The 11,459-nt window shown below is 35.7% G+C and overlaps 1 protein-coding gene across 2 annotated transcripts; it reads left to right on the top strand.

Moving 5' to 3' along the window:
• The first annotated feature begins 2,246 nt into the window (after positions 1-2,246).
• HEN1 (double-stranded RNA binding protein-related / DsRBD protein-like protein) lies at positions 2,247-10,376 on the top strand. 2 transcript variants are annotated; one of them, XM_090316923.1, is made up of 11 exons: positions 2,247-2,529; positions 2,743-2,880; positions 2,974-3,244; positions 4,082-4,171; positions 5,040-5,497; positions 5,621-5,866; positions 6,488-7,431; positions 7,967-8,118; positions 8,196-8,312; positions 9,148-9,285; positions 9,658-10,376. In XM_090316923.1, the coding sequence occupies exons 3-11, from the start codon at positions 2,984-2,986 to the stop codon at positions 10,096-10,098; spliced, it is 2,847 nt and encodes a 948-aa protein (XP_090173049.1). In that variant the 5' UTR covers positions 2,247-2,529; positions 2,743-2,880; positions 2,974-2,983; the 3' UTR covers positions 10,099-10,376. The 2 variants fall into 2 exon arrangements, with proteins under 2 accessions (XP_090173049.1, XP_038894747.1); XM_039038819.2 differs by having other exon boundaries at positions 2,247-2,582.
• Positions 10,377-11,459: the final 1,083 nt, after the last annotated feature.

The raw sequence follows: 11,459 nt of genomic DNA, 5'->3' as shown, positions 1-11,459 counted from the left end.
CTATTGCACACTTGGAGCACTTTTCCTTTTCTTTTGCTCAAAGGTAGAAGGAGAGGGAGATTTGCTCACATTAATTCCATCAGAAGGTATAAATGGAGGTGGTCGAGGAATATTTTTTTGGAGTCTATTTAGTCATACGATCTTTCACCTCATCTTCGAATCTTTGCATGTCGACCTTATCTTGGGGGTAACTTTACTATGCACTCAAATTCCATAACCATTCAAGCTTAATAAATGAGCTCTAACCCTTGTATAAGAGCTCTTTTTTTAGCAATGACAAAAAATTACATTGCCAATAAATGTTTTCACTCACTTTATTCAATCTTTGATTATTTGTCACAAATTGCCAAAGTCATTTTGATTCATCTTCAACAATAGAAGGTGAGATTGTAGTTACTATTAAAGGAATCATGATGTTTGACCACTATTACTAGATGTAGATGTGGAGGAAGATGTAATCTAATATAGAAAATTGAATGGACGGGTTAAAAAGAATATAACCTACTAGTTACTAATATTCTTTTTCATTCCTACTTTTTTTTTTTTAAAAAAAAGCCACTAATTAAAAAAACTAGGGATCAAAAGTGAGAAAACCAAAATGTGCACGGGAAAAAGAAAAAATAGAAAGAAAACCTCGAGTCAGTCGTCCAACAAAGAGTGGTGGTTGTTCGATGGTCAACGACATCCAGTGGAGAGGAGCGATAGTAGTTGTCCAGTGGAGATGGCAAGATGCAATGGTCGACGATGAGGGAAAGAAAAATGAGGGGTTGGCAGCTAGTTATGTTAAAATTATGGTTCTAAATATTTTTCCTTTAATTTTGAATATTAAGATAATTAAAAAAAGTTAACAAAAATCTAGTGTGCCCTAATGCGTGTCCCAACATGTCCTAGAAAAAAAGGACACAATTTTGTGTGTCTAATACGTGTCAAGCGCGTATCAGTGTCGGACACGTGTCCAACACTGACACTTCATCCAGAATGAAGTGCCCGTGCTTTCTAGCTGCAGCCTCACTTTGTATCGCTTCAGCTGGCCAAACATCCATCCTTCTCGTCGGCGATGCTACATCGACATATTCAAATAGGTTGTTGATCTTCTTCTTCAAGTTTCAGTCAGCGAGCTTTGAACCTCGAGCAACAACAACATCACTAGCGTGTGACGGTGGAAGACCCAAGTCAGTGCGACTCCAATGTGGACCAACAACAAAGGTGCTTCCCTTCTTCAACAACTGTGAGCCTCGACGTGAAACCCACAACATTTGAAAGTTTTAGCAACCCACATGGTCTAAACACCTTGACAGTGACATTTTTCCCTATTTCAACTCGACACTTATTCATCCCTTTTTGAAGTTGGATTTAAGTTAACCATTGCCTAATGACTTCAAATATGCAGAAGTAAGCGATTTCGGACACCAACCAACGAGGTTTTGGTCATTTTGGGTAAGAAACAACAAGTATAGCAATCTAAATTTCTTTTTGACATAGTTTAAGGTTCTTTATGTTGGTGTTTAATGCTTAGAAGCCCTTATTTAAGGTTTGGAATAGTTTCGAAAATACTCAAACATTTTGTAGCAAGGACTTAAATCTGTCTTGGTGAGTTTTAGTTGTTAAAACTTCATTTAGAGCTTTTTAAATTGAATTTAGGTGTTGTAAATTAGTCTTTAACTAATGAGTATACTTTATTTGTAGTTTAGACTTAGTTCGAGGTGCTTGAGTCGAGATCTAACGTTACCTTTGGTAAGATATTCCATATACTCGTTGAGTTTCTGAATAAGCTTTTTAACAAAGTTCTAAATGTTGGAACCGTATTTTATTATTTCAGGAGTCGTTCAATTTGTTTATTAAGTAAGTAGAATTCTATTTGTTGGGCATGTTTGCCTGTATGCTAACATGATGTGTGATGTATTTATATTATGTATGATTATGACTGATGTTATTTTAAAATTGTGATGTGTTCTGATATGGTTGGGCATGCCTTAATATTCGTTTTATTAATTTTAAATGTATGGAATACTATTATGTGACTATGTTGATATAAGCATGTATGTAGATGTTTGAATATATATGGCTAATGTTGAAGACATAATAGTATTTATGTGGTTTTAAGCATCATGCATGTTGTAGAGCAACATCAATGGCCTTATTAGAGTTGGTGCTACGAGATTAAAATGGAAAAAGAATGTGCTATTTTTTAAATAAGAAAACTTTAGGGAATTATTTTTTACCAAGAAAATTCCACATAACTTCCTATGGTAGTAGCGAAAAAGACCAACACACAAATACATGGGGAGTCCAAATATTCTTCCAATTCCAAACATCCACAGCTTTCCCTCCTCTCTGCTTTTTGCATAATTCATTCCTTATTCACAAAGCTTCACGCTCCTCAGTAAACAAACCTCTTTCATTCGTACATACCCAATTGTCCATCTTTATTTCTCTCACGCCCCAACCTTTTTCTACTCCCTGTTTCTAGCCCCAACCCATTGATGGCTCTTTAGCTCAGAAGCTTTTTTTCCCCTTTTGATCATCTGGGTATCTCTTGTTTTAGTCTGTTCTTCTTCCATTATTCCTTTACCTCAGACCCAGTGAGCCTATTCTTCTCTGCTGCTTTGCTTCTGATTTCTAATGGGTTTTGGAGTATTGCTTTGTTATTCGACTTTTCTTTTTCTTCTCGTGTGTTGTATGAAATCCCATTTAATTGCATTTTCTTTTGCTATTGATATGGCTTATTTTGTTTCTGTTTAGATGATCAAATTCCCGGGGATGACATGTGAAAATGGGGGGAAATAGGTTTTAGTGGAGAAATGGTGGCTTCTTGTTTCGCATTTCATCTGTTTCGTCTGTGAAGTGTGAACAAAGTTCAGAGAAAAGTAAAAGAAAGAAGTACGAAAACCCACTAAGTTTCTTGTGAAATGGGCGTAGTCACCTCTTCAAGTGAGCGTTTAATTAACAATTTGGTCATGTATTGATGCGCAGTTTTTCACTGATGGAAACTGGAGGAGCCTCGAGGAAACCAACGCTTACGCCTAAGGCTGTTATTCACCAAAAGTTTGGAAGCAAGGCTTGCTACACAATAGAGGAAGTACATGAGCCGCCTCAAAATGGGTGCCCGGGATTGGCCATTGCTCAGAAGGGGGCTTGTCTTTTTCGCTGCAATTTAGAGCTTCCAGACGTTTCTGTTGTGTCAGGAACGTTTAAAAGAAAGAGGGATGCTGAACAATCTGCTGCAGAATTAGCCATAGAGAAGGTCTGGTTATTTGCATTTTAACAATTTTAAGTGTATTGCCCTGTTAAAAATGTACTAGCTTGCTTTTGGTGGATGATGCTCCATTATTTGTGTTGCCATTTATTTTTATTAATAAAATGGGAAAAAATAGCTCTTTCTGGTCTGGTACTCAATTTAGGAGACATGAAATGATAAATCTCATGGTCTCTTTATATTGATGTACAGGCATTTTTTTTTTTTTTTACTTCCATAGAATTAGATATTGCTTGTGATTCAAGATTATATGTACTCCTATCAAGGTTTGTGAGGTGAGCCGAAGTGCTTGCATTTGGTGAGAGGTGAGGCAAGTTAGGCCCTCAACATTTGAAGGTGGGGCAAATGTCTTCTACATAACAGTCGCCATGGTGTGTCATTTAGCACCATTAAGCGCAATATCCTTTAAACAAGGAGATCACCCATTAACATGGAGTCTTATTCATATCCATAATGTGGATCAACCACCTTCATTTTCTCCTGAATTACTAGAATCTTTCATGTTTGATCCAATTTTCCTCATATGAGCACTATATTTTGATGGAAAGAAGGATGAGCATCCCGTTCAGCACGATAAGCTTCACTAACTCAGGCTTCACACTTTAGCTTTATCTGATTAACGAATGAACATATAAATACTTCAGTTCAGTGTATTAGGTTCTACATTGACTTGTGATTAACAATTTAACATTGTACAGGTCGATCTATCAACTTTTGTAGTTTTCAGGTCTTACTCAATGTTACATTTTACTTTATGGGAAGATTGTATACTTTCGTTCCACAAGACAAGATAATTTGATTTATTGTTTATTCCATTGCTTACAGCTGGGCATCCTTACAAGAGCCAATGATCTAACTTCAGAGGAAGCATTCGATGAGTTAGTTGCTCGGATAAACTATTTATTTTCCAATGAGGTTGGTAATTTGCACAGCTGTATTTGGGTCAAAGAGGTTCTATATTTTCAGCTGCTAGTCAATAAGGCATTTATTATACAAAAAGAGAATATGACTTGTTTAAGGATTTTTCCTTTTTCATTCAGCAATTTGAATATGTGCTTAGTATGGTGGATGGCAGTTAGTTTTGTGTTTGTGTCAGTTTTAATAGAACTCATTAGTGTATATGTGAATTAAGCAATCAGGTTAGAGTTGATTTAACTATTTTTCTTCTGTCGCTTGCTTGCTTTTAGCTTCCTTAGTAAATGATATCCAATTTAGACCCTTTGAATTGTTATAAAGATAAGAAAAGCAAAGTGCAAGGGTTTAATTGATTGCCTCCCATGTATTCTAAATTATTCCAACATAAAGGATTTTAATTGGTTAGTTGGGACTGAAATGAACGAACCATACACTATTTCATAGTAACTTAATGGCTAGTACTTACTGTCTCAAAAAGAGAAACATGTTGATCAAATTCTAAATTGCATTTACTCATCTTGACCTTGCTGTTTTGGTCTTCAACCTGTTTACTTTCCAGTGTGAAGCTCGCATATTCTTCAGTCTTATTCTTTTATGATTATCTGGTAATTTGTTGGGATTAACTGAATTTTTCTCAACTTTATCAATTAGTCTTATTGGATCACTTAATTTTCCTTCAAGCCCAGTGTACAACATGGTAAATTATGATCTTAGTTTGCTTCCTCCCCCCATCTTTGTTTAAATTTATGCATATGCATATTGTGCTGGTTTCATTTTGGAAAACAAGATATTTGATGTGATTCTTCATGCTTTCTCTTTAAAATTTTCTTTTTACAATCTTTGTCTCTCTACTCTCTATTCGTTACAGTTCCTTTCAGCTCTTCACCCACTCAGTGGTCACTTTAGAGGTGCTGTGCAGAGAGAAGGAGAGCTTCATTGTTTAGTTCCTATGTCGGTTATTTTTGCTTACGATGCAAGGATTTGTAATTTGTCTAAATGGATCGATCCTCACGTGGAGTCAAATCCATACTTGGTTATCCCATGTATCTTGAGGGCAGCTGCAAAATTATCTGAATCTCTTTCTGCTCCTAAAGGACAACTTTCACTTCAAAGGAAAAATCCATACCCTTCTGAAGTTATAACATCATCAGTTATCGAGCCCTCTCTTTCATCTGAAAGATCTTTGATTGAAGTCGTACGTATTCCACATTTTCTCGATAAGCCTGTACAAAGTATAACCCTTGACCTTTCTCCAACTGGGTATTACCTGGATCTTATTGCCAAGCAACTTGGCTTGTGTGATGCAACCAAGATTTTCATCTCAAGGTTGGTGATAGCCATGATAAATCAAGATGCTGGAAGACGGTTTCTTGGTGTTATTAATGCTTGGTTTTTTCTTCATATGAATGATTTCTATGCGAACTAATCCATCATCTCTCTTTTCATTAGGCCTGTTGGTAGAGCTTCCTCTGAAACAAGATTGTACTTTGCGGCTTCTGAAACTTTTCTATCTGATCTACCTTCTGATCTTCTAGAGTTCAAAGAAGCTCTTCACTTTGAAGAACCATTGAATGCAAGAGCAACTTATTTATGTGGTCAGGATATATATGGAGATGCAATTTTAGCAAACATTGGGTACACATGGAAGAGTAAAGATCTTTTTCATGAGAACATTGGCTTGCAATCATATTACAGGTCTCTTCTGGTTTCTGTTTTCAATTGAATCATCTAATAAGTTCCTTTTTCCTGCTTTTCTTTCGCTTACGTATGCCTACACACACACGCACATGTTGCATTAATCAACAAAGATACCTCAAACTGTTGATAAATGTCATTGGTCAATTAGTGACGACTTCATCTTCCATCGTTACTAGATATATTTTCTTACTGATGCTCTGCCTGCCATGGGTTTCCTTATTGAATCTGCCTTCAAATGTCAATCATTGTCACTTATTTTTGCTTGATGCTTTTTGTTAATTTTTGCTTGATGTTTTTTGTTACAGTCGAACCTTTAAACTTGTGGAATGTAACTGTTTTTAACTCAGGGAAGAACGAATGAGCCCTTTGTATGAATCAGTTAGTTGCAATTCAAATTACTTCAATGGTTAGAGGTGGCTCATGTATAGGACACTGTCACATTGACCTAGAATAGAATCCCTACCATGTGAATCTTGCATTTGACATTTCCTCACCTTTCTTGGTCGATAATGATAACATCAACAATTGCCATTGAGGGCTTTTTCAACAGTTGCAAAGTAAAAGAAACGTTTCTTGGTACATTGCTACTATATAGTATAACAAGATATTCACCTACAGGATGCTTATTAACAAGACACCAAGTGGTATTTACAAGTTGTCCAGAGAAGCAATGGTTACGGCACAATTGCCTTCAACGTTCACCACAAAAGCAAACTGGAGGGGTGCTTTCCCAAGGGATGTCCTTTGTACGTTCTGTCGTCAGCAAAGATTATCTGAACCTATCATCTCTGCCGTGGGTGTTATAGCATCTTCCAAGTCATCTGATAAACAGAACTTACAGGTAACAGATTCAAGTGCAGTGCAAGATCATGCAAATGGAGGCACAATTGCTGAAGACAAAGGACAATGTGTAGAATCAGAAGATACGTTCAGATGTGAAGTAAGAATTTATTCCAAAAGTCAGGAATTGCTTTTGGAATGCTCGCCGAAAGACACCTTCAAGAAGCAGTTTGATTCAATTCAGAATGTTTGTTTGAGAGTGCTTTTGTGGTTGGATGTATATTTCAAGGATTTACACGTGTCTTTGGAGAGATTGACATCTTATGCTGATGCACTTGCCCTTCGATTTAATTCCCAAAGGTTCTTTGAAGAACTAGCCTCCTGCAGATCTGTTCATTCTGGTTTGAACAGTAAAGTTCAAGGAGAAATATCACATAAATCAAATGACTTGAAATTTCCATGTAACTATCTTGGGTATGGAGATTGTTCTCTGAACATTCAAGGTTCAGATTCTGGTATTAGTCCATCTAATGGATCGTTAGTATGCATCAGTTATAATGTAGCCCTCAAGGCTGAAGGCGTGGAAGTTAGAGAAACTATTGAGAAGAATGATGAGTATGAGTTCGAAATAGGCTCTGGATGTGTTATTCCATGTCTTGAAGCAATTGTACAGCAGATGTCTGTTGGTCAGTCTGCTTGTTTTTGTGCAGAATTGGCCCCTAGAGAGTTTGTTTTAGCTGCAACTCTCAATTCTGCTAGGATACTTCACTTGTTAGATTCAAGTTAGTTCCCTTCTCCCTCCCTTTCAAAGTCATTTCAAATCAGGCACCTGGTAATTTCAAGAATAAATACTCTATTTCTGTGCTGAGCTTGAAAATTATGTAGTATTTGAAGACTATCTCCAAAATTCTATGAGTAGGGCCATCCAAGTCTGAATTATGAATCATGTAAAAGGAAAGGAAACCATCTAAGGTTTTAGTGACTTCAAGATTCAAGATTTTTCCAACCAAGTGTTTAATGATTTAAAGACCATTATAATTTTTAATGCTGTACAAAATTATAATTTCAGGATGAACATGCTGTTGATAATTCAACATGCCATTTAGGCTCACTGTCTTGAAGGGCTGAGAAGAACTCTTTTGTCTTGGCTAATTATACTGCAAAGCTTATTGGGGCACTATTCTTTTATACTGCAAGGCTTCTTTAGTTCAAGCATGATAGATTTTGAATCTAATGTTGTATATATAAAATGGAAAGATACAACTGTAATATTCTGTTTTTATTTATTTATTATTTCTTAAAATTATTATCATGCAGGTGCATGTTGCTTGGAATATTCATGTACTTTGTCACGTGTTACGGAACCTTTGGAAGCCAGGATGGAGCAGGCTCTTTTCAGTCCTCCACTGTCAAAGCAACGGGTGGAATTTGCTGTGAAATATATCAAAGAATCACATGCTTGTACATTGGTATGTTGAAACTTCTCGTATTCTATTTTAGTTTATGGATGAAAGTTGTCCTTTTATCTCTACGGATCTCATCTCAGGTTGACTTTGGATGTGGCTCGGGGAGTCTGTTGGATTCTTTACTAAATTACCAAACATCTTTAGAGAAAATTGTTGGTGTTGATATCTCACAAAAAAGTCTCAGCCGTGCAGCGAAGGTCTGGATGTTTTATGATCACTCTGTAGTCTGTTCATCTCTCACGTTCTGTTTTAATTTAAATTGATGTGAATGTTTTAGATGAAGGAAAATAAATCATGCCATACTAAAATATGGGCCAATGGACACAAGGGAGCCATAAAAATGAAATTCCAAGGAGCTGCAACTGTTGAGAATCAAGAACTAATGATTATAATAAACAAGTTTTTGACCCAATTGCCTGGTGTTGACCCAATTGCCTGGACAGTGGCGTTAAACCTGGACTGAACTCCTATTATCTTCCCAATAGCCCTCTAACTGACCTTCCTATTTTTTCCTAACAAATTTTGCATAAAAATATCCTGTTGAACTATTATGCAATCACATAATTATTTCTTCTCTTAGAGGGTCATTTGACTTTGTTTTTCTTTTTTGGAGAATCTTGTATCATTCATCATTATCATCATATGTGTGTGTCTATATGTCTACATGTATATATATTGAGAGAGAGAGCGTTAAAATGTGCAAGAAGATTTTGTTAGGATGCCTCGTAACAAGAAAGCTCAAGAACAACAAAGAACACTAAAACAGTCTTTCGTGAGGCTACTCTCTCAAATTCCCACCATGGAAATTCCTACCAAAATCTTCACACCTAACTCCTAACCCACTCCCTCTATTTATATCTAAAAATTATAACAAACTTCTTAGCTAATTACTAATATGCCCTTGCTCATAAACATACTAATAATCCCAGTATAACCGTAACTAGGGTCTTACAGATTTTCTCCTTAGTTTAGCTTTATTACAAGTTTCGTTTTCCCTGTGGTTTTAGTAAATTTTATTGTTTTGCTTTGCAGATACTTCATTCAAAACTGAGCACAGAACTAAATAGCCATGTGCCTCGTACTCCCATCAAATCAGCAATTCTTTACGATGGATCCATCACAGATTTTGATCCACGATTGTGTGAATTTGACATTGCCACTTGCTTAGAGGTACTCTCCAATTATCACTATTTTCATATCCTAAGTGGTCTGCCTGTCCTTAAAGCTTAGAAAGGAGAAAATCTTATTTTTAACATCCATCGTGTATATTATAAGATGCTGGATTGAATTATGCACATAATTTTCGTCAATCATTGCTCAAATGTCAACATGAAAGGCGCAAGTTGGGTGCTGCCATATCAATGAAAAAGGCAAAAAAAATTAAGCTTGGTTGGCTCACTCTCTCTTTTACTCTGAATCTTTATCTCCTCTGGAAACTTTGGCTCTGAGTACTGTTATTGTGAAATATGGAATGGTATATGGTATTTGTTAAAATGAACCAATGTAAAACTCGGGTCACTGAAAGTACTAGGTAAACTGCAGGTAATTGAGCATATGGAAGAAGATCAAGCGTATCTGTTTGGCAATTTGGTGCTGAGTTCATTCTGTCCCAAACTTCTTGTCGTTTCAACACCGAACTACGAGTACAATGTGATACTCCAAGGATCAAACCTTTCAACCCAAGAAGGGGATCCAGATGACAAAACGCAGTTACAATCTTGCAAATTTCGCAATCACGATCACAAGTTCGAGTGGACTAGAGAACAGTTCAGTCACTGGGCAAGAGATTTAGCCACAAGACACAACTACTCTGTAGAATTCAGTGGGGTTGGCGGATCGGGTCACATGGAGCCTGGTTATGCTTCCCAAATTGCTATCTTCCGAAGAAGATTTGAAACTCGACATGTACATCCAATTGTTGACAAGGCAGAATCAGCTTCCAAGTACCAAGTTATATGGGAGTGGAATAGCAGCAACAAATGAAGAACTACCCTGGAACTGCAATGAAAGTTTGTATAGCTTCCCAAGTTTTAATCACTTGAAGCTTTTTGAATTTTGATCAGCTTTGTACATGACAGTTAGTTAGTCAGACACAATACATAGATGAACAGAAAAAGATATTCGACTCCAAAAGATCATTCTAACATCAAGACACTCATCAAAACTCTAATATATATCTATTAGATCTGTATAGCTTTTCTCAAGCCTATGAGATTGAATTATTGCAAAAGATTTTCTCATAAAAAATCATCTTTGGATCATATATTTCATAAATGCATTTAAATTTAAATTTTTTCAAAGAAGGCTTTTTTAGGGGTTGTTTGGCCCAAAGAGTGGACTTCAGAAATCTGGAGTTGTGAAGCCCACTTCTTGTTTGGTCCACAGATTTCCCAACACCGGATACAATACCACTCTTCCCATAGACTCCAACCGTGATTACCGTTGAAGTTTGCACGTTTCCCAAGCAAACTCACTATCCTCGCTCACCTTTCATTTTTCCAACTTCCTCTCTTCTACTAGGTTCTCTCATCTCTCTTCCATCGATTTTTCATCTTCCTCGATAGGTCTTCATCTCCTTCCCTTTTCTCGCTTTTCATCTTCATCCGATTAGTTCGGGTTTTTTTTGTCTTTAGAAATATTTTATTTCCACTTTTTTTTCTTCATATCTATATTTGTAACGATTTTTTTCAAGATATAGTTATTTTTTCTATTGTTTTTTCTTCAATTTTTAAGTTTCATTTTTCTCTTTTCGATATGATTCGCTAGATTTTCTCTTCTCAGATCTGAGATTTTTTCCTCCATTTTTTTTTTCCAAATTCATATGTTTATTTTTAAACATATTTATGATTTATTTTAAAGATGTGTTTTCTTTGTTGGAGATTTGTAATCTTTTCGGAGAATTATGAATTTTCAATTGGTTTTTATATTTTAAATGAGTTAGATTTTTCTCTTTTTCTCAGACTTGTTTCTATTGGATGCTCATGTTAGTGATTTTCTTTATCTTATTTTTTTTTTCAGATTTATATTTGTGCTGTTTTTAAAGACTGAATTCCTTTTTTGTTGGAGATTTATGTGATTTTTTTTGGAATGTATGGGTTCTTTTCATATCGGTTAGATTGTTCTCTCCTTTTCTATCGAGACTTCGCATTTTCATGTTAGGGTTTTGTTTCATATTTTTTCTTTTTTAAAATCTATCTTTGCTTTTTTTAAAAAAAATATTTGTGTTTTCTAAGATTGTTCTATTTTTTGTTGGTTTTTTTTTTTTTTTTGGATTTTCTATGGTTTTTTTTCCCATATCCACACTCTCATTTTTAGTTTGGATTTTTTTTTTTTTTTTTTCCGGA

Source organism: Benincasa hispida, chromosome 8 (assembly GCF_027475165.1).
Source record: "Benincasa hispida cultivar pf3 chromosome 8, pf3_genome.v1.1, whole genome shotgun sequence".
In the NCBI taxonomy this organism is placed as follows: Eukaryota; Viridiplantae; Streptophyta; class Magnoliopsida; order Cucurbitales; family Cucurbitaceae; genus Benincasa; species Benincasa hispida.
Note: the sequence above shows the minus strand (reverse complement) of the source record. Positions and strands in the feature narration are given on the sequence as shown.